The following is a 24,308-nucleotide window of genomic DNA, read 5'->3' as shown; positions in this document are numbered from 1 at the left end:
TTCATGTCCTGTGCAGCTATTTCACTATTAACTGCTGACTAATAGCTTTCTGCAACTATTGTCACTGGCTGTGTTTTACTATATGATTCTTTTTTTTTTGTGTGTGTGTGTGTGTGTGTGCGTGTGTGTGAGTGTGAAATATGCAGCATTATCCATTATTAAGGTTGTTGAACTTCTCCAATACACTCGCAGGGTCGATTTTCCATAGCAATATATTTATATCTAACATTTGCAATAATTAACGGTTATTGGGCCACGATAGCAATGGAGACCCTGTATATTTGAAGTGGGTTTCCCTTTTTCGAAGCAGATAAAAGCAAATGTTTAAATATGTAAAATATATTTTCGAATAATCTCCAGAGTAATTCAAGAGTTAATTTTAAAAGTTATTATAGTTATTAGAGATACATTTTAATTAAGAGCCCCAAACTATCTTCATTTAATGAATATTCAGAAATATATATGAACCTACATGAGAACTCCAAAAAATACTTTTCATTTATCAGAGTTATGCAAAATACATAATTAAAAAAAAATTGGGAATAAATTCTATTGATATAAACAACAGAAAGAAATCCAAACAAATGAGTGCATAATATACATATAGCAAAGAAAAGACTGGGGAAATTAAACGATTTTAGTACACTTACAACGTAAACGAATACATATGTATAAAAACTATTAAATAAATATTGAAAATTAAAAAAAAATTCCCTAAAAAATATTAGCTACAATAGATTAAAACACTGGATAGATGAAATGATTTGAATTCTGGAATGGAATAGTTTGAAATAGAAGTTCAAGAATTTTTTTATAGGTCCTAAGAAAAGAAATAAATAAAATGATACTTCAACTTCTATATTTCATTCAGCGATACGAAACCCTCAATTGGCGAATTCCACGAATTTTCCATTCATTCTATGGAGTTGACGGACTTAAAAGGACAACGACAGGAAGGGAAAGCTGAATTATATCTTCAAATGAGGATAGTTTTCCTGTTAATTGAATTTCAGACTTTCCAAATTTCTTTTAATTCAAATTTATTATGTATTACCCTGTTATTTATTCATATACTTCTCGAATTCATTTATTCCTCTCCAAGGTTCTAGAAATTTTGATGATATTTCAATTAAAACCCAAGATCCGAAATGCTTATAGAAACTTCCATATCCTGGCAAGGGAACTATATATGGACACATTATACCAATATTTGCGAAACAAGATTTTCCAAAAGACCTTCTTTTGAGATTTTATCTGTTTAAATTCTATAAATAGACTTAACTGACTAAACTGTTTCAATTCTATAAATACTTTTACTTACGTTTCATATTTTACTATTCAACTATAATTACAAATTCCGTTATTATTATTGAAGCAGTAAACTCGTCTCAAAAGACGAACTCCCTTCCGTAAATGGACTACCTGATTTGCCCATGCGCAAAATAGTTTGAGGCTTTTGGATTGCTGAAATGACTATAACACTGATACATAATTCTTTGGTAATGTATTTCTAGGGTATTCAGAAAGGACTGATGGTTATGAAATGAAGCAGTAAATCAACTTGGACAATCTACGTAATCAAGCTTTGTTACTAAATTATTTTAATATTATTATGTTTACTAGTTCCAAAAGTCACCTAAAGATGGCGTTCCAGTTTAGGAGATGTCAATCATTGGAAATAAAATTGAAAATCACCTGTCAGTATGATTTCTTGTGCAGACATTTACTGTATTAAGTCCGGCAGTAGGGTAACTACACCGATTATTAAAAGAGATACAGAAAAAATATGTCGATGAATCAAAATATTGCATTCTGAATATATTAGACGAATTCTCTCAAACAGTCGGAAATATGCTATATGATATGAAGCTACAGTAGTGCGATAAAGTTTATAATTTCATGTAAAAATTTTCCAATATCTAGTTGATACACTTGTTACACTCTAAATCCATTCGAATTTTTCCATGGGAAATACTTGATGGATTAAATAGATCCACAAAATTTGATTGGTTTTAATAAGGTCGATAAATTTAAATATTTTTTTAATGACATCCTGGAAAATTTAATAGTCGACAAATTTTTATGCAATTCAAAATCGTTTATTCTTATATGTTTTGATAATTCAAGATGGCGAAAGTTTGGCGAGGTTTTTAAATGGTTGGCGAGAAATTACATACTGTTCTTAGTCTTACCCAGAATTCCAGAAAGTGATTAAGTGGATTAAAGCATTTCCATGAATTTAAAACCATGCCAAAATAATATAGACCGTTGCTAATAAGTACGCCATTTTCTTAAGCCGTAGCTCAAATACGTGAAAATATTGAAACATTTTCTAGTGATTTCGAACCGTCTTTCAAACGATGACAACTACTGAAAAGGTAATTAAAGCGCCATCTGTCGGTGCTTTTTGATACTATTTCCAAGAACGGAAAAAATATTCCAACTTCACAAATTAATTCCTTCTTCGATTAATTTTAATAATTACCATAATTAAGCCAATTCTATTTTTAAAACCATCAAACCTTTTCTGGACACCCTAAAAGTTCAAGGAACAAATTTGCTACAAGTTACATCAAAGACTAATTGTGAAATACTTCAAAAGGATTGTAATTTCAATCAGTTCCATTATTTTTTGGGCGGAGGAACATTTTCAGTAAATCTACCAATGAAATTCCCAGCTGGCTCATAGTTGGCGACAACAAGTATTTTTCCAGATTTGCTTCTGGCCCATGCAACACCCATTTTCTTACTTTCTTTCCATATTACCTGAGTGAAATGCCCTGAAATAAATTTAAAATTTAAAAAAATAATACATGAACAATTGATAATAGTAGCAAATCATTATGGAGAAATAATTGCACATGATACAGTATTGTATGTATGTATGTCTAAGTATGTATGTCTATTAATTGTTGCAGATAAGTCAATCAATAATTATGCTTTCCGTGAGAGCATTTTTGGATTTTTCTGATAAGAAAAGTATATTTTTACTTTCTGCTATCGATTAGATGTCTGAATATCTTTTTTAAAAAAAAAATATTAATAATGGCAAAAAAGCTCTTTTTAAATTAATTCATCTCTGCTCCATCGTTTTGTTATAATATTTTTTTACTTTATATATTTTCATATTTACGAGAATTTTTGGGAGGAGAAAAAGAACATAAAGAACTATGTGCGAGCTTTATCAAAATAGTATCATTTATCAATTAAAAAAAATAATAATCGGTACATTTTACTTATTAGTTACTTGGTTACCTAATAGATGGCAGCACGAGCATATCCTTTATTTTGGATTAGTGCCTCTCGCAACAATAAATTGATAACTCAATTAGCAATTAGGAAAAAGAATCCGAATGCTGATTTCTATAATTCCTGTATTAATTCTGTAGAGAAATAAAAAATAATTCCCAGATTATTTCTTTTGCTATTTTTTTCTTAATTGAACTTTTATGATATATTTAAAAAAAACACGCAATACTTATAGGTTTTTATTCTAAACAACGCAACAATAATTAGCATCTATAATAAAAGGGAAAAAAAAAAGAGGGTTTCAAAAAATCCATTTTTTTTACTGCCGATTCAATTATGACTTATTTAAACTATCTAAATACTTCATTCGATATTTTTTTAAAAAATATTTATTAGTTTATTTATTATTATTTATCTTTTTTAAAGCTCTAAAGTTTTGTAAATTTTAAACTAATTTAATATTTCCTTTCTTCTTCAGGAAATAATCAAATGTTGCCACTTTTTTTAAAAAAAGAGTAAAATTTGGAAATTCTGTGTTAATTCGAATCCCAAATACCTATTTTAAACTGTTTCATTTTGTTCCAATAAATTTTATTTCTGAACAAAGTCTTAAATGAAATTTGTAAGAAATTCAGCCAAGCATTTAATTTAATGTATTTTGAAAAATATTCGACATTATTTCAAGTTTGCGTGATTATTTATTATTTTTAAATACTTTTAATTTAAATTTTACTTAAAAGAATTTTAATTCAAGTTAAATAAAGATGTCATCTTTTTCTCAAAATAACGTTATTTTTAGTAAAAAGAAAAAAAAATATGAAAATATTTAATTTTGGTAACTTTATGACTTGAAAGAGGGCAGCACGATACGTTCTTGTACCTGGATCTGTATCTGATACAGCAAAATGGTAACTGAAATAATAAGTTGGAAAACGATAAGATCCCAAACAGTATTTCTGGAGGTGATATTAAAGCTCTCAGATATTTTTGGGTGAAAGTTTTAGGAAAATAAAATGACAAAAAAATCTAATTATCAAAGATATAAAGTATAATGTGAAATACTTTAAGTACACTTCCAGAGGACACGTGATGTAACTGATAATGAAAAACATCCATAGAAATGGGAAAAATCTTATATTTATTTGTGCTAAATACAGTTGGATATGAACTATGAAAGAATAAATAGTACAAAAATACCATTGAGGTAGTCTCTTTTGTTCCAGCTTTCTTTTTGTATATATATGTTTCAAAGAACATCTCATAATGGTATTTAAGAATCACCACTTTAAACTTATTAAAATATGAAATAATACATTTTACAGCTAGAAAATAGAAAAGTTACCAGATTTCAGGGATCTAGGTTCTTGGCCGAACGTGTGATCCTTTATTTCACTATACCAGCTTTCGACAGCTTCGGCACCTGAAAGAGAACACATGAAATATAGAGAAAATAAATGGTTTATTTTATTTTTTATAGAATTTTTAGGTAAAATCTGTAAATTAAGTTAATAATAAAATCAATTCAGTCATATTCACATGCTTCGGGTTTTATATGCGTTCTTAATTTATTCCCTTTATTGTGTTTGGTTGAAAAAACAATATTATTATGTATAGATTTTGGCAACTAATGCTGGCTGTAAGTAAACATATGGGGGTGCAATGATATAATAAATATCTTCGCTTCTGACATATATAGAAGAAATATATCGATATGAAAGGCACACTTTTCGTAGAAGAAAGATTTGTAAAATAAGTATCAGCGATAGACGTTTTTGTTGTGGAATTTGTCATGAATTATGATAAGTTAATGAGATGAAGCACGAAGTATTTGTTTATTTTAAACATTTTGAGGAGGCATTTTGACATCGCATTTCACGATCGGCTGGAAAGCCAGAGATATTGAAAGAAATTTTGATTCAATAATCGATCTGTCCAACTTTTTTTTTTTCTTATGACATTTCCGTCATTTTGGATAATAAGGCGGGGGTTGTTTGCTCCTAGAGACAAATAGATGAAATCGTGTTTAATTTGAAGGCTTTCAGGAGAAAAAGAAATGCAACAGATTATTACTACATTGCGTTTGAGGAAGCAAAATATATCTGAAGTAAATGTATATCATTTCAACTATATGCAATCCATTGTAAAATTTTAAATAATAAAAATTTTAAGTGTGAAGACACCATACAAATTGACGATATGAAATACTTCTTAAACATTGTAAACATTTCCAGGCCGACATAATTCCATAACAAAGTTGAAACTCAGAGAGTTCGAAAATTAAGACTCATCAAACTCTTGAAACAGAATTTAAAGATACTTTCTCATTCTATGAGGGCAAATAGAGTGATTTAAAAATGATGCCAAATCGCCAATGTTTAATCCTTTGGCGATTTCACACCAAAAATTGTCAGACGCCTCTTGCTGTTTCTTGTTGTTATTCAAGAGGGTGGACTTTTTTCGAATGTGTATTGTATTTTTTGCCTTGGAGACTACGTTACATCCTGTCATTGGCGACCTGGCATTATTAGTGATTTGAACGTCCACACTAAAGTATATTTTAATGGTTTCTTAGTTAATATCTCACCCGTGATTGCATGGTTAGGATTCGAACTCCACTTCATAAAAATATTTTCGCCATATTTTCGTTCAGTTCGATGTTGGAATGCGTCCTTCGCAGCCAAATGATCAGCCCATTCTTTGGCATAGCCACAAATCTGAAAAAAAGATGTTATTATTATTTAATTCCATGCGTTAAAAAAGTCAAGGACTAGATATTATGAATGTCCTAAAAATAATAATATGATAACGTTTTTATCTTGTTTCATCTATACATAGTGGAATTTCGCTTGGCGAACATGATTCGTTTTCGAATTATACTTATAATGTGAAATATTCGCTAAGCGAAACAATATTTTCCCCCATAGAAAGCAATGTAAAACAGACCAATGCGTACCATTCTGAAAATATACTAAAAAAATCTAGAATATGTAATTTATTGCCATAATGCTTTTATATATTACTAGAAGATTGTCTGTTTGCTTTTGGCTGCAGAATTTGGCGAAAATGAGACTAGGCATTATCTATAAATGAATTTATAGGGCGCTTAGGTACTACTTAATCAGGGTGATATTTCTTAGCAAACGATACGGTAATTTACCATTCTTTCAGCATCCCCCTTATCTCATTGAAAGGTGTTGCTCTGTTTCATTTATTTTTTATTTATTTATTTTTCTTTTTTATTTGGAATAAATCTCATTTGCAGCTTTTTGCTGTGACACAAAATACATCCCCATAAGCTCTTTGATAGTTTTGAATAAGTTCTTCTATTAGCTCATAGATGTCGCTGCTATACAACTCTTAACCCGACAATTTTAGCTAGAGATAAAATCTCGTCGGTTAAGGCTTCCCAGGAGAGCTTGTTCAAACCCCTTAGAGTTGCATTCGGCAGCTCAACCTTCTTCCACGTAGATATAAGGGCTTTCTTCAAACAAATGTTCAACACAGCATTCATGATTGATACAAGCCAATCCAGATATGACGACATGATATCTCCATTCTGCGAAACATTGCTCTTTAAGGGAGTCAGTTTTTCATATTTTATTTTTCTCGTTATACAAAATTACACTAGGTTTGGTTGCATTTCTTAAAATTATTCTTCAGTATGCAAAGATAACGTACACACATAAAATTTATTTCCTTTTTAAATTTTTTAAATTGAATTTATATGCACTAGAATAATATCATTCAGAAACATTTTGTCTTCTTCTGTCTAAGCCAATTTTGAGTAATTTGAATCTCACGACGCCGCTCACTACTTAGTAAATATCGATAGTTAATTCTAGTCTTAACTGAATGTATCATTAGTTTTTTTGAAGAAAAGATGCGAAATCTATCGACCGTACGAGTCAACATACGTTTTTGAGCATATAATTAGGATTATATTCAGAAATTGACTTTTTTTTTTTTCACAAATTCCGATTTTTAAGACAATATTGGTTACGCCGATTTATTCTATGAAATTGATTTATTTCGTTGATATATTCTATGAAATCGATAAATTACGTCGATTTATTCTATGAAATGAAGATTTGCAAATTTCGATTTAAAAGATATCATTGGATACATCGATTTATTCTCTGAAATTGATTTATTGCGTCGATTTGTTCTATGAAATTGATTTATTACTTCGATTTGTTCTATGAAATCAAGATTTGTCGACAAATTTTACTTTCCGGAATCATAAATACAATTATTATGATATATATTTAAAAACAATTTATTACAGTTCCTAAAATTATATTGCCTATTTCAATAAACATCCCATCGGTCAAAAAATCATTCTCAAAATTGAAAATTATATATATAAAAAAACTTGCTTGAGATCAAATATTAATCAAGAAGTATTACACTTTGATCTTTAATCTATAGATTCCGAGAGAAAAAAATTATTATTATTATTATCTTATTATGTTTCATACGTTTATGAAACAATTATTTTTGTAATTTGCTTTTATTAAACGCTTCTGTTTGTGACTGAAATGTTAATTTAACGAAAACTTTAATTATATATCAATTTCATATTTTCTTAAACACTAATGATACAGTAAATAATAATAAAGTCAAGAATTTATTATTTTGTTATACAAAATTGAAATCTAGATCACACTTTTGTTCAGCCCTGAACTGCCAATTACTAAAATCCATATCTAGGCCTCGATTTTGTTTAGACTAAATTTTCTGAACATACAAAGATAAACTCTCTTATCTAAAAAAATCAATTACCTCACTTGATAATTCCAATTTGGGTACACCATGCGTCGTACGATATTCATTGTGCTTTTTCAAGCATTCTTCTTCAAACTGTCCCGGCTTTTGAGGTTTCACTGTACTCTGCGCTGGCTTAGAGGCAGTATCCACTGGTTTCACTGGTTTTGAAGGTTGGCTCGTGTTCAGCACCAATTTCATGGGCGATGTCGGGCCTTTCGGAATGTCCTTAGATATTTTTGTACTTTGTCCTGGCTCTCCATAGGTTTCGACTGTCTCTTCGAGCACCTCCTTCTTCCCAGAGCTATTGCTGTATATTATTTGCCTGGTCACTGTTGTACCCCCCGATTTGAATTTCTCGGGATCAAGATTCAGTTTCTTGAAGGCCGAATCGAACTCGTCTTTAGTGCATGTTATGGTGGTGGTTGTAGTTTGGACTCCTCCTCTTTTTTCCACTGTTTCAGTGACTACGTGTTTCGTTACCTACGAAAAACAATTTTTTTTAATAATATATATAATTATTTACAAGCAGAGACGCGGACAAGGCACGTCCGCCACAGATGGCACAAAAGCAGAAGTGGGGAAGAAGAACGAAATAAATTATCCCTCGTCTTATACAACATGAGATATAGATAGGAAAAATATTTTTTTATACAGTGCTAATATATTATTAAGATTCTGATAGGGATTTCCGACGCATGACAAGTAAGGGAAACATAGGGACTTTTTAAAAAGAATGTGCTTACTGGACATACTCCTACCCCTTCACGCGGAGCGTGTGAATGTGTCGGCGGTTAGCCGATTCAGTAATTTTATAAAGTTTATCTTGAATTAATTAAGTAGAGAAAGTGGAATTGGATCAAGAAATAAGAGAATGAACTTACTATGGGCTAAATTAAGATAAAACTCTAGAAATTAATTAAATTGAAATGAAGAGTTAAAATATCATTACATATATATATATTCTTTTCTATGAATATTTGAAAGACTTTTTAAATCAATGCTTTAATCGGTTTAGCTAAATAATAACAATAATATGAATCAAAAACAATAATCGAAGCTTAATTATTCAATTTCATACGTCAAAATAAAAAAAAGAAAATTACCTTTTCGCTGTCTTTTATATCGGCAACATTCTTGTCCTTTGTCTTGAACATGGTTTATTTCAAATTTTAACTGAAATTCAAAAAAATAAATAACAGCATCAATCAAAAGGACAGAATTTTTTTTAACATTTCTTATAACAGAGATACACAAAATAAGAATATCCTTTTTCTTTATTTCTTATTAAATATTTAACTGTAAGATTACGACTGCGCGAAAACCAGAAATATACTTTAAAAATTGCGATTCTATCGTCCAATGAGCTTACTGATACTTATCTTCTTCCTTAAATACAAAACCTAACGATATACACGGAATAAAATGATTGAAGCAAGAAGTAAAAAAAAAAAAAGCGTAATAGTAAAACTATCTACGATTAATTAGAGTGCAAGGAGATTATTCTGGTTTGCGATAGGAAATTCTACTGGCTTACTTGCTTAGAATCTATATCAGGCATTAAGGTATCCGAACAAGTCGGGAGCACTTTTTTAGAAAAACATGGTGTTTACATAATTTAACCATATTTCTGGATTTAAGACTATTAAAGATTAGCAATAGAATGTCAATATTTGAAATAAACATTAATAATTTTTGAAAATTGCCATTTAATAGAATAAATTTAAGCAAAATCTTAAAAAAAACTTCAAATTGGCTATACTAAAAACTATTACTCTCATCCGAACAAAATTTATACCAAAATAAATTGCAAAGTTTTCTCTAGGTAATGAACTGCAAGCGTATGGTTATAATAATAAATAAAAAATTTGAACCAATCGAAGATTTATCATGAAATTTTTAATAAATTTATGGCGTTATTATTCAAACGATAGGCAATAAATTAAAAAAAGTATTCCCTCAATGTAAATTCTTTTAGTTCGCTCTCTAGAAAATAGTACAAAGACAAAATCCACCAAATTTCATAGTAATATGACAATTATATTTTGAGTTATTTGATTATTTGGGTAAAAAATAAGTAAAAATCAATTTTGAGAAAAATGCAAATAAAGTATACAGTAACATGTTTTAATAGCAAATTATGTGTGTACATACTTAAAATTCACCACATTTATAGGTTACACCTTCTTTCACCTCAGATTTAAATCATTCCCGTTTTTTAATCATTTAAATTTTTTTCTGGCAATTTTTGCATTTGGCAGTGAATGCCGCCTAGATTGCAAATGCACTCCAGTAACCTTAAGAGCATTCAGCAATCCTATAAAACCTTCGATAAAATGTATTACAAACATAAATGCCCCTAATCTGAGGGTTCGGTGCTCAACAAAAATATCTTTAGGTGCAAATTTCCACAAAACACCGTTGAAACTCTCATTGGCATTTTGAGTTTTTCCGTGCAAACATTTTTCTAACAGTTTTTTATCACATAGTTTCATGTATTCTAGTTTTACAACATTCAAAATATTTTAGGGGAGTCCCTTTGACCTGTCGCTGTAATTTAATTTATTATACACAGCTCTTTGAAATTTGCGCCAGTTGCTGGGTGCAGTTGGGCATTGACCATGCATAGGCTGCTTTGCATCTGAGCAGCAATGAAAAAAAGAATGCAATCACTCCACTTTGCATTTCTTGCAAATTTTTTACATTACTATGAATTGCAATACCGTAGTAATTTTGTAGTTTGCCAATCAAAGCATCAGTAATTCTGCATTGCCACACAATTTCCAAACGCAGCATTAGTTTAATTACTTCATTAAAAGCTTTTCGGTCCTTTAAATCGGTACTTCCGGTTATTTAAATGTCCACTTCCGATTTACCGATCATTACAAAAATATTAATATCTTGACTTCTAATAAACTTAGAGACAAAAGTAAACCTGTTTTGGATAGCTCAAAGACTGGTCTATCCAATAAAGGAATTTTTTAAATGCCAGTTTTAGCTAAAATAGACCTTTTTAACGTGTTCGGACATCTAAGCAATATATTTCTACAATAACAATATATCTATCAGAATGTAAACAGTGGAATGCTATAAGTACAGCATCTATATCAGAACGAAAGCACAGCATTTCTACATGAGCAGCATTTACTTCAGACCATAAGTGAAATATTTTTACTTGAGCGGCATCACTATCAGACACTAAGATGGTATAGCAAATTGTATATCAGACTTTAAGTAATGGAATTCTATAAAGCAAAGTTAATCAGAGGATTTCCATATCAGATAATACTTGCCGCATTTCTATATTTACCGCATGCACATCATAGAATATGCAAAGCAAGTCTTTAAAAGACTATAAAAATAGACAGTACACATAGAAATTCTATATGAAGAGCATCTGTATCAGACCACAAGCAAAATAGTCTAACAATCACTAGTCTTTTTATTTCACAGAATTCAGTGCAGTCAGAAATCCACCCGACAGATTTTACCCAAAATTTGATAAAAATATACAATTTTGTTGCCAAAACCATGTAGTATATTTCATTCATTTAGCTGATTTCGTTTTCGTGATATCGTATTGACAAACAGACAGACCTACATAATTCTAAAAACGGTTCGTCTATTTAAAAGAAATACATGAAGCTTCACCGCCATCTCGAAAGCGAATTTTACGACACTTAATTTACAGTTTTTTCACTGAAAACATAACAAAAAAATACATTTACTAAAAAAGTTAAACACGATTAATAGTTGCGCGAATCTGGGTTGCACATACAACTACTTCTAAGTGACGGCGAAAATGTCAGACTGAGTTAATTTTTCACAGCTCCCATTCCAGATAATGGCGCCAAATTCAAGGTCAAATCAACTAGAACGCGGCACAATCAATAGTACGAACGGATAATCTTTGCTCTCAAGTGTTTGATATTAACATAACACATATAATAAAAATGTCAGTAAATAACTTAAGATAAGTGTTATTTATCAGTTCACTTCATTTCAAAATGGCTTTATCAGAAAATTTTTATAAGAGAAAAAAAGATGTTATTGAATTTATTAAAATCATACAGTGATTGATTTAGATATTTTTGTATCTCCAGATATAGCACATTTTGAGATCCTTCTTTTATTAACTATCCAATTTAGTTTCGTATTTCAATACATTTCCAACTTGATCAACATATTTATGATTCGATGAACTTCATAATTTATTTCAAAAGCTTTATGGTGAGCGTGCGTGTGTTTAGTTTTTTAAATTTGTATATAATCAAAAGATTATTAAGTATTGAATTATTGAAAACCAAACATAATCATTACTTAATGACTTTCCTACTTACAAATACAAGTTTTAATTTAAATTAATTAAATACTAAGACTCAAATAAATATAAGATCAATAATTATTTTCATAAAGGACTGACCAAGTGGAATTTAATGTAAATAGTTAAAAAAATAATTAATTATTCAATATATTATACATAAATCATTCATTATGCTTTATGATTCAAAATAAATACACATTGTAATTCTAATATTTTTAAATTCATAAAATTTGTGCTTTTAACGAATTTATTTATTTGGTAATAGTCTAATAGCAGTTTTTAATTCAGACTAGCAACCTTCAACAATACCTTACTCCGATATGTGCTTCTAAATTCACCTAGAGTATATATTTTAAATTATGAGATAACAGCATGGGTTATTAGTTGTTTGGAAAGGTCAAGTATCTTCTTATTGGAATAGTCAGGATTTGAGAAGATATTACTTTGCTGCACTTTATTTATATAATCGACATTGGCGACCAGTTGGTCCACCAGAGATATTGATTATACAATACTTAGTTTCAATTTAGTCGTTTACATAAAACTTCATGATTCCATCAAATTGTCAGATATTAAAGCCGCATTACTTCAATAGGTTTGCACATGTTCATTTCATAGTACATATGAACTTTTCTAAAAGACACCGTAAAATTATTATGAGCAATTCATCACTAAATTTATTTATTCAGTTATATCGCAACTTCATTTTTTTTTATTCGTCGTATAAACTACGTAGATATTAAACAGGATTCCTCTTTAGCTTTAAACAATGGGAAAAAATCACGTGATCAAATATTTGATGAAAAAATGAAAACGATTTCATCCACGGGAATGAAAATAATGTTGTGAAATATATTTAAAATTTAATTAAATCCAGACTAAAAATTTTTACAAAAACTAAATTGGCATCATTGAAAAGATAAATTTTTGGACTTTAAAACAGTTTAAAAATTCAATTTTTGCTGGAATATTTTCGGTAATTACAACGAGAAAACGCCACAATTTCGCTTAATTTTTAATTAATTCAAATTCTAATTCAAATTTTTAAAAGTATTTCCGAGGTTCACATTTCAAAGTATATCTGGACCAAATTTCGAATATCTAGGTCAAATGATTTGACCTGAAGAGCGTGAAAACACAAACCGTCCTCTTTATTATAAGTGGAGATAGAGATGAAACCAATACATCCATTTATTTGCATAGATCCAAAATGTTGCGTATTTTGTGTTGAATTTAGTATAATAGTAAAAAAAATTGTATATATTTTGGATGCCTTTTCTTTTATTTATTTCATCCAAAATTTGAGACAGATTTACAATTTTATAGCTTTTTAAAACTACACATTTTTTAAACCATTTAATTGAAGACAGATAATCAATATGCTGGCGAATTTAGAACATATTCTGAGACAAATATACAACTTTAAAAATAAGATTACATGCCAGTTTTTATCTATTTAGATTACAGTATTTTGAATTATAACAGCCACCAGCGTATAGTCTTTCCATATATTAAATTCGTTCGAAATTTAATAAATAAAAATAATATTAATAAATTGGAAATAATGTATCCAAGAGTTCGTATCCAAATTTCACCAGCACAACGCGTTCAGTTTTTCAACTTTATGGCTTAAACATACAGGCACGATTAAAGGATTTACTTATATACTTTCGAGGATATAAGTATGGCAAGAGAATTAAACCCTGCAAATTTAATCTTGAAAAGAACTATAATTTTTATAACTATTGAACTAATGTTATTATTAATGAAATAAACTGGTATTATTATTATTATAACTAATTAATTTTGAATTCAAATTATTTCAAAAATATCATATATTTGTAGCTTCTCTTATGAATTACAAATAGTTCAGAGATTATGACCGTGACAATCTTATAAACACTACAAACTAGGTCTCAATTTTATTTATGTATGTGCTAAATGCTGTTACAAAGTTATAAAAATGTTATTTTTATGAATTGCAGTCGTTTTTGAAAGCATGGGTAGGATAACCGAATAAACACTGCAAAATTATTGGAATCTTAAAAAAATTCTGCAAATTTTAAAATGCGTGAACATTTTTTTTTTGTTGTTGTTGTTGTTCCAAAGTTATCATGAAATTGTATTTTTATAATTGTTTTAACAGTTTCAACAACAGTTCCTAATGTTGTTAGGAACATGACAACAAAATAAACTCTGTAAAATGAACCTTAAAATGAAATTTTGAGGGAAAAAATTCATGTAATTGTTACACTCATAACATATTACCTTACCACCTTAACCATAAGTGCATATTACTTTAAACTTAAAGAATTTTAACTTTTTATTACATAAATAAATTTCAGATTAATATGTAAAATTAAATTATTGTAAAATTACATTTTATTTGCAGTTATGGTGGTTTCAAAATTAGAAAAAAAAACATATGATAAATGAATACAATATAAAATATTTTAACTTAATATTATTTATCCTTTAAATTTTTTTAGACATTCTGTAATTTAAATTCATATTTCTATTAACGGCCTAAATACTTTTATTGAAGCTGATATTCCATAAAATGCATGTTAAAAGATTACATATTTTTTCAGTGACAGCTGGAATTATTGCTATCAACAATTAGAAATAAATAATTAGTTAAACTATATTAACTAGTGTATTCTTTACTATTACAAGCAATAAATAAATACGTTTACCAACCAAACAGGTGAGATGCTCTGCTGGGAACTCCAAATTACAGATCGCTTTGTAAACTAATTCGGAATGATATAGTTAGAGTGATAGTTTTCCCGCAGTGCATCAACCAAAAAGCATGGACTTTATTGGAACTGTGCCAAAATGCGCCATCGCTCCGTTTCGACATCATGAGCATCCTGTAACCATGGCGACGTTCAATGGCATTTTCTTCCTTTATCGCGCCGAATCAATGGTTATATGGCATATGATTTTTCCCCCGAATTTTTTTTATGGCTTTCCATAGATATGAATGGGCTGTTAAGGGTGAGAACAATAATTTTTATGAAGTGGTATAACTTTTTTTAATTCCTTTTTCGCCTTTTTTTTTCTTTTTCTTTCTTTTTCATTTATAAAGAATCTAAAGAATGATGTTGATGAAGAAGACTGAAGTTTTGCTTATTAATATCGCAAAGAAATGGAAAGAAAAATAAAATGAAACCCATAAAGAAAAAAAAAATTCTTTTTGCATATTGATTTTTTTATTTTTATTTATTTTTATTTATTTTGAGAATGGCAATGTCAATTTTAAACCGCTAATAATTTCTGAAAATATTCCTTTATAAGAATGATTAGATGTGAATTAAAACATTTTAACTGTTGAAAAGTTAAATTTCTTAGACATTTATTTTAAATTAGAAAATTTTGAATTAAAATATTTATTTACTAATTATTTTAAATTATATAATAAATAATGATTGCAGAATTATAATTTTTAGGTCAATTTTCAAATTAACATTGAATTCAGCTATTTGAAATTTCAATTCAGCTAAAAAATATTTAGAGTAAGAAAAAAACTGGAGTGATTAATTAAGAGTAGTTTTTGAAGCACTTCTTTATAAAATAACATTAAAAACTCCGTTTTAATTATTTCTTTGTTTTTTAGACTTACATTTATAATTCATTATTATAAATTTACAGAATCTTCGAAATTTTTTTTCTTATATAAATACTGCAGGTAGCGTTACTTGTATAAAATTTTAAGTAGATTAAATTAATCAATTAAAAGATAATTAAGTTTTGGAAAAACCAAAGTAGCATGCTTTCTTCTAAAGCACAAGAATCGGTAATATAAGAACTGTAACAAATCAAATATAAAGTTAAAAATAATTTTTAAATCAAATACTGTAAAAATGTTTTAAATGGAAAAAACAATGTAACTTTTTTTACCTTAAAAAATGTAATAAACTTAATTGGCTCATAAATTAATGATTACTTCATCAATATTCGAATTTAAAACATTAAGAAAACATAACATGATACTTTAAAAGTCATTTAAACATTTAAATTGAATTTGATTGATAAAAATTCCATTTAGAAAAAAAATCACATTAGACATTATTTCAACACTTACCAAAACAAAATGCATTCTATTTAAAATAAAGACCAGAAAAGTTCATATTAGGAAACTCTTTATAAATCGTTGCAAACGAATATTAATGTATTAAAAATATATGCAATGAAATGAAAACGAAAGTTGAAACTAAACATCTGAGTTAAGGTAAACAGAAAGCATTTTTTTTTTTATCTTAAATTTAACTCTGGCAAGAGCACGTGATTGAATGTTTTAATGAAGCGATGGAATTAATTCGAACTTATTCGTAGCAATAAAAACAAACATTGTTATAGAGTGCGTATCAAAATAATTTTTTAAAATATTTTGTTAAAATCATTTTTGTACTGTAATATTTTCAAAAGATACAGTTGAATACACCAAACACTTGCTTAAATTATCATATTTTAATTAATTTAGGACTTTAAAAAATTGACAATGGCGTGCCTTTGCTCTTTGCTCGTGTGACAGATCGAACAAAAAAAGACCCAGTAAATTTATATAAAAAATCATATACGTTAACATTCGTTTTTAAATACATAGATAGACCTTTATAATATAATTCCAAAGCACACTATAATAATTTCAGTTATTCATTTTAAGTAAAAGCAGGTACCTTTTAACTTCATTTTAATATTTGATATACTATAAAAGAAAAGAAAATATGTAATATACTATAGGAAACAAAAATAACTAAATCTTGAACATGTACCAAAATTTAACCTTTTCAAGGCTATCATAATAAACAAAACACGACATGACAACAGATTTTACGCCATTAATTATCGCAGCTGCTTTATTTTGATCAAAATGAAGTGTTTTTTAGTGCTTGGTCATTATGTAGACAGCGAACATTAATATATCAGGGCGTAACATGGGACCCAGCCAACAATTCTTTGTTACCAGGAGACACTGAGGCCCGCTTGGTATTTCCGAAAAATTATTTTGGCAACTCATATTTGACTTACACGATCAATGGATTCAAAAGATATTTTTATCTTAAAAATCGTTTTCACAAATAATTTCACGATAAAAAAAATCTACGTATGGGTTTTGTGAAACTTCATAAAAAAAATTCCAGAATAGTTGGCGTAAGAAAAATTCATCCAAAAAAAGTATTATTTTGGAAAAAAATATTTTTCTGAATTCACTTGGACAAAAACAGGAATATTTTTTTACTGAATCTTGCTTTAGTAGGTTAAAAAAGAAATTCTAAATTCACGTTAAAGCTTATATTGAAAAATTATCGTTCAAGTTATAAGCGTTTTATTTGATGTCCTATCTTTATATAAATCCATAGTAGCTTTTTTTTTATCGTCATCAAATTTAGTGCAGGTGCCATTAAACATAAGGACATCGTCAACTTTTCAAGGACAAAAAAATTAATATAAGAGAAAATTAAGCACTTTTTTTGGAGTTTTTTAACTCTATTATCCTAAAATGTTATCTTACTTGTAATGATTTTTACACCAAATTAAACTTGGAAAAAAGTACCTTGTTAATGAAGCCAATTTCATTTATTTATATTTTTTTTTTGCTTCAATTTTAATAAATTCATTATCTTTTAATAATTTGGTTGGCGACCTGTGGCAATATTTTTACTGTCCGGAGGGAATTCAAACTCACTTCCTTATTTTATCAAATCATTTAATCTCGTGTTTTTTTAAATATTAAAATGAAATTTTAAATAAATGCAATTTAATTTTCTTTATTCTTTTAATTATTTAAGCATTTTAAATATTATTTTATAATAGTAGATTTTGGAAACAATGACTGTTACGTTTTAACAAGCATTTTAAATAATTGATTTCATTATTTTGTTATGGTTTTTGCTTGGTTTAGCAAACCATTAACTCGTTATTGGGTTTAGGGAAAGATAACGGCAATTATTATTCTGATAAAAAAATGGCTTGATTATTGAAGAAAACGAGATAAATATTGCATGAATTTAAAATAACATTTTTAAATGTATTTTAATAATATTTTACAGGATCTTTAATAGAAGAAAATTTCTATAAGTTTCAACAACAGTAGTCATGTATCATGGAACCCTTTTTTTTCAACTTCCTATTAAAATAGCTCTTCCTCTCGTAAAGCATGGATGTATGATTTAGTCATATTAAAAATTATTTACATAATCATTCATTCTGGGTAAGAAGCATAGCATGAATATTATCTAAAGATTTTTTTTCTTTCGAATTTTATTATGCAGCATACAGTAAAATAAAAATATGAAGTAAGACACTAAGGTTTTGACATCCGAAATATTTGAGCGATTTCAAAATGCTTTGAAATTTGTATATATTCGTCTTTATATAGAACTTGAATCCTGTATTTACAATAGAAAAACAATTTTTACTGAATCATATATCTATTGAATAAAACATCAAACAAAAATTTTCGAATAAAGAATTATGTTAACGTATTGCCATGGCGAAGTGACCATTGCTTTTATTCATAAGGAAAATAAAATTAAATAAGACAAAAACTATTTCGCCGATTCATAAGACAATACAAATTCTCCGAAAGCCGGAAATCCTTTTATTAAAAAGCAATAACCAGCTGCTGATGAATCATGTTTGTTTTAGCTTGCAGTGTTCTGTGAATTTTTTTCATAATTTGGAGTAAAATTTTTATTTTCAAGTAGATTATAAATCGAAATGTCAAATTTGGGGTGAAAATGGCGAATAATGTTCTTAAAGTCTAGAAGATTATCTTTATAAAATCTCATGAATTTTTTTGAGTTCATTCTTTGAAAATTACAATTATTTATTTAAATATTCGTTTAATTTACATTTTAATAAATTTTTCAGATCCTAAAAAATTAAAAAAAAACCTCATAAACGAAATTCAATGTTTCAAACAGGGTTCAAATACTATTATATAATACTATTATAACTGGGTATAATTGGTTCTCAATAAAATGCGGATTTCTTGTGGATTTTACTACAGAATAAATAATTTTCTCATTAAAAAAAGATTTTACAACAGATTTAGTGCTTGCTATATTAAATAAAAAAATGAAAATTTCATCCAATTAAGCAATCAAACCAAGAGATTAGAAATTAGATAAAATTATTGATTCATTCTTAGCTTAGGAACTATGGAATACATTTCTTATCTGCAACAACATTTTGAATAAACCTGATATATATATATATATATATATACTTTTTCGTATACGTAATATCGAGAAATATAGCAATCGTCAAAAAACTCGAACCTTTTTCAAATTCTTCAAAAATTCGATTTTGACGAATATTTACTTTTGTGACCTTCCTGAGGCCTAAAAATACATATTTGGAAAATGTCCGTCTGTCTATCTGTAACGAAAATAACTCAAAAAACGCCTTGAGCTAAAATGAATTTAAAATGCTAATGAATGAGCCTTGAGATGACATTTAGTATACTATTAGTGTTTACACTAAATTTGCAGATTTCTATCAAATTTTGAGTAAAAACTATTGAATGGAAGTCCGTCTGTCCGGCTGCTCGAATTAAGTTTGGACGATAACTACAAAACGAAGAGAGCTAGATAAATGAAATTCTGTACAAAGACGTCTATAGTGTCCAAATCCAACATAGATTGACAGTCTGTCGGTCTGTACGTTCAGAAGCATCTAAACACGATAACTAGAAAACACAATAAGTTACATGTATCAGATTTGGTATGGGATTTTGTGACTATATAACTACAGCTTTTTAACAAATTTATGTTTGGATCGATTGGGAAAAGCGTATCTAAAATATTGATTCGATTTTTGGATTCTATTAACCGCACACATGGGCTTAACCGCTAAATAACTCTCCAAAGATCATTTGATAGATTCAATAAAAATGCTAAATTTAGGCCAAAGGTTACTATTTCATTGTACACTAATGCCATTCAAAGTGTTCTCTGGGCATGACAAGTTTATTAAAGAGTATGCGAAAAATTTGGAGTGATCACTCCCACTGGTTGATTAAAAAAATTGATATTTATTTTTGTTCCAAAAGAATTTTTCCATCGTAGTCATAAATCTCTCTCTCTCTCTCTCTCGTATGCAAAGAGACATTTATGTAATCGTCGAAAAATTCGAATTCGAGATTTTGATGAATTCCCACGTTTGAGAACTTCCTAAATATTTTTAAAAAATAGAATTATGTCTGTTTGTCTATCTGTGAACATTGGTAACTCAAAAATGCTTTGCGCAAGAAAGATGAAATTTGGTATACGATAAAATTTGAACAAAATCAGATTACAGATTACGTAAAATGACAGATTCTAGTCAAAGGTCTAGATTTCGTATGTACTGTTCGTCAATGTCATATAACGTATTTTCGACACTATCCAAGACTCACAATTTAATAAGAAGGTAAAAGAAAAAAAAAATTATTAGAGAGTAAAGAAATTTTTGAGGAAATCATTCCAAATGGTTCCATAGTTATTTTAAAACATTTTTTTTTTTAAATCCGAACCTGGTCATATTTTAATTTATCTTTAGATTTCCAGAATAGAATTAGAATTGAAATGGAAGATGTAGAAAAGTGGGATAAAAAATAAAGAGGTCACAAACAATGCAAAAATTTTTAAGTTTAAATTTCGAAAGTTGTTATTTGTATATATGTTTTTTGAATAATATTTTTATAGTTTAAAATTCATCAAAATTCACTTACAGTTTTCCTTAAACAAAGATTCACTAAGTACAATTGCTTTAAAAAAATGTTGAAACATTTGGAATATATATTTCCGTTTATCAAAATTTATACATATTTAAATTTCTAATGTTTTTTTTCAAGAAGCTCAAGTTTGATACATAAAGGTACAATTGTACTTACAGATTTTTTTTCTAATTTGTTATTTCTTTTAAGTTAAAAATCATAGAAACGTGGCTTATCGGGTTTAAATTGAATGTGAAAATAGTTTATCGCTGCTTTAGTTATCGCTTTCATTCTGAAATTTAATCTAAAAAATTCCAATAGTCAAAAGACAATTAGATTAAAAACAGGTTTAGAAATCGAATTCTAATTTGAATACCCGATAACATAAAACAGTTTTTAAAAGAACATTCTTATCAGAATACCTTGAATATTATTTTAAAATTTTAAAAATCATTTTGTACTATTTAATATTTTATTAAAGAATTGATTTGACTTATTATTTCTAATTTTACGGAAATTTAAATTACTTTTTCTAAAATGTCCTAATGCGGGGGGGGGGCGGAGTGAATTAAAATTTATCTGTTAACTGAAGCTTAAGTTCTGAAGTTATAAGTATAATGCATTATTATCAAAATTTACAAGCACACAATCAAATTCATCATCAATTTCAATTTAATTTCAATTTTCATTTTCAATTTTATCAATTCAATCAATCAAATTATTTTGAAAGAAAGGTAACGAAATTTCATTTTTAAAAACATAGAGCAAGACTAATTAAATAAATATAGAAAACCCACAATTTTTTCTCTCAGATCAGTTAATTAAGTCCTTCAAAAAGGCGTAAGATGTTTAAAATAATTATTACATGACTGAGACGGCGTTATATGTTATTCACTACTAGCTTATATACACGAAGTCGATTGGGCTTAAAACTCCTTCCTGTTTGATGTTTTTAATGTAAAAATTAATTTTGGATAAAATTCTATAACGGAACAAATCCTTTAATCTTCTGAAAGTTTTTTTTAATGAAAATGAGAATATCAATTAAAACAGACGATTTTTAAAAGCACCAATAATTTCTCAATAAATTATTTTTATTTATTAATATTTATTATTACAGCATTATTTTTCCACAATTACCAACGCATTTAAAAAAATTTAATGAAAGTTTTAGGAAATTAATTAGATAGTTCTTTTTTCATTTATAAAAAACAGCAATAAATCAAATCAAGAAACATTCTTGATATAAATTGTTGTACATCTTGTTTTTAAAGTTTTTGTGTTCTTCCAAAATTCTGGTGTTGTTCTTTTATAACAGATTTTTAAATGCATTCTTGATCTTCAGCAATAGAAAACCTCTGCTATATATTGTATTAAATTTAATTTTTAAAACTATATTAAGATGAAGAAAATTGTAAGGAAATAAAAAATACCGTCAAAAATATTTAAATTGAACTATCCAAAAAGAAAAGGTAAAGTGGTTTCAAAAGCCTGACCGTCGCCTAATAACAGAATATCTATATATTTTACTATTTGCAAATCTTGTACCAATATTTTTTTTTCTTATTTCACTATTATCTGCATTTACTGAAATAAATAACCAATCTTATATATTAAATTTTAATAAATTAATGAAATTGAAGAAAAAATTGCAAAAATGTGTTATTGGTATCATTGAAATTAAAATATTGAATTTAAAGATGGTACAAAAATATTTCTTGAGAGATACTTTGCACCGAAGTTGTTGTGGAAAAATTGCAAAATTTCGGTTAATTTCTAATTTAATTTTATGTAATTAACATTTGCACTTGAAAAAATTGATAATGTTCTTTCTTATGTCTTAAATAATAAGATTGCAAAGTTAGTTGTTTTAATTCTTTAGAAGAAGATATGAAGCCTAATAACCACAATAATTTTTTATTTATATTATATGCAAAATCCTTCGCAAAAATGATTCTTATTTCCATTTATTTATGCGTTTGCAAAAAAAAAAAAAAAAAAAAAAAAAACCTGCTCGCGTTTGTGCAATTTTACTGATTTATTTATTCTTAACATATATATATTTCTACGTTTAGTTAACATTAGTCAAAAAACGATACTAAAATGAAAATACTCATTTTTAATTTAATTTAATTAACTTTTGCATTTTAAAAGTTGACAGTATTCTTCCTTGTATTTTAAATAATATGAGTGCAAAGTGAGTTGTCTCAGTTCTTTAGAAAAAGATACGAAACATAATAATCACAAAGATATTTTTTTTTATTTATATGCAAATCCTTCACAAAAATTATCCTTATTTCTATTTATTTAAGTATTTGTAAAAAAAAAAAGATTGCTTGCGTTGTGAAATTTTACTTATTTCTTTAACCTTAACATATTTATGTCTCAACGCTTAGTTAACACTAAGTAAAACAATACTAAAATGAAGATATTACTTACAATGCTACTTTCCTCTTCAATAACTCCACAAAAATGCTAATCTTCTACAACTATAAATCTTCCAGACGACAAAACCTTCAACTATCCACCGTCTGTCCTTTTTTAACAAGGTTTCATTGATTTTATTATCCCAATCGCTGATAAAAACGAAACTTCGGCATTATCAGCTGCGTCACTTGCAATGTTTATCGACGGAACTAATTGCACAAAAAGAGTTTGCAAGGGCCCGGATTTCCTGGACGAGAAATCTTAGCGTTTTATCCGGTCGTTTCCTAACACAATTTCTCTCTGTGCCGGCATGGCATGCGGTGCATATCCGTAGCATGATCTGTCAAAAAATTGTTTCGCAGCATTCTGATGCGAGAGATAAATTCTAAGGTTTAATTTATTGTCTTCTTTCTTGTCGCCTCAGAATGAAGAAAGAAATTCAGAACGTCAACAATAAAAACGGGTATTTTTGTAATGTACATTTTGGATAACAATTTTTTTAAATCATAATTTTATTTAAATTTTTTTCTTTTAAATGCTGATATACCCAACATTTCTCAAGATTAAAATATTAGTATTTCTTATGTAAAATCTGCGTCTGCCTAAAAATATTCCTTTATCATCCGTTATTTAATTAAAATGAGACTATCAATTGAACCAGACGATTTTAAAAGCAACCAATAGCTACTTTCTTTCATTACAATAAACAAAACAAATATACATTTTTTTTTATCGTTTTCTTTTATCTTTTAGTGTTCCTTCAGAAATCTGCTAATATTCTGGCAAAAGTTAATCATACGTATTCTTATTTTTAACAATAAAGAATATTCTTAAATT

The 24,308-nt window shown here is 27.8% G+C and overlaps 1 protein-coding gene across 1 annotated transcript; it reads right to left on the bottom strand.

Annotated features, from left to right (window-relative positions):
• Window positions 1-86: 86 nt before the first annotated feature.
• On the bottom strand, window positions 87-23,650 carry LOC129957100 (uncharacterized). Its single transcript, XM_056069246.1, has 6 exons — window positions 23,484-23,650; window positions 9,120-9,189; window positions 8,032-8,496; window positions 5,834-5,963; window positions 4,592-4,669; window positions 87-2,780 (listed from the first exon to the last, which is right to left on the bottom strand). The coding sequence occupies exons 2-6, from the start codon at window positions 9,168-9,170 to the stop codon at window positions 2,626-2,628; spliced, it is 879 nt and encodes a 292-aa protein (XP_055925221.1). The 5' UTR covers window positions 9,171-9,189; window positions 23,484-23,650; the 3' UTR covers window positions 87-2,625.
• Between the last annotated feature and the right edge of the window lie 658 nt (window positions 23,651-24,308).

This window comes from Argiope bruennichi, chromosome 11 (genome assembly GCF_947563725.1).
Source record: "Argiope bruennichi chromosome 11, qqArgBrue1.1, whole genome shotgun sequence".
Classification (NCBI taxonomy): domain Eukaryota; kingdom Metazoa; phylum Arthropoda; class Arachnida; order Araneae; family Araneidae; genus Argiope; species Argiope bruennichi.
The sequence above is the reverse complement of the archived record's forward strand: the minus strand, read 5'-3'. Positions and strand labels throughout refer to the sequence as shown.

Excerpts from the sequence above, each read along its gene's own strand:
- LOC129957100 (XM_056069246.1), bottom strand. The coding sequence starts at position 9,170 with ATGTTCAAGACAAAGGACAAGAATGTTGCCGATATAAAAGACAGCGAA. Across the intron at positions 8,497-9,119 it reads ATATAAAAGACAGCGAAAAG|GTAACGAAACACGTAGTCAC; the intron begins GTAATTTTCTTT and ends TGTTTTTCGTAG. Across the intron at positions 2,781-4,591 it reads ACCTAGATCCCTGAAATCTG|GGCATTTCACTCAGGTAATA; the intron begins GTAACTTTTCTA and ends AATTTATTTCAG.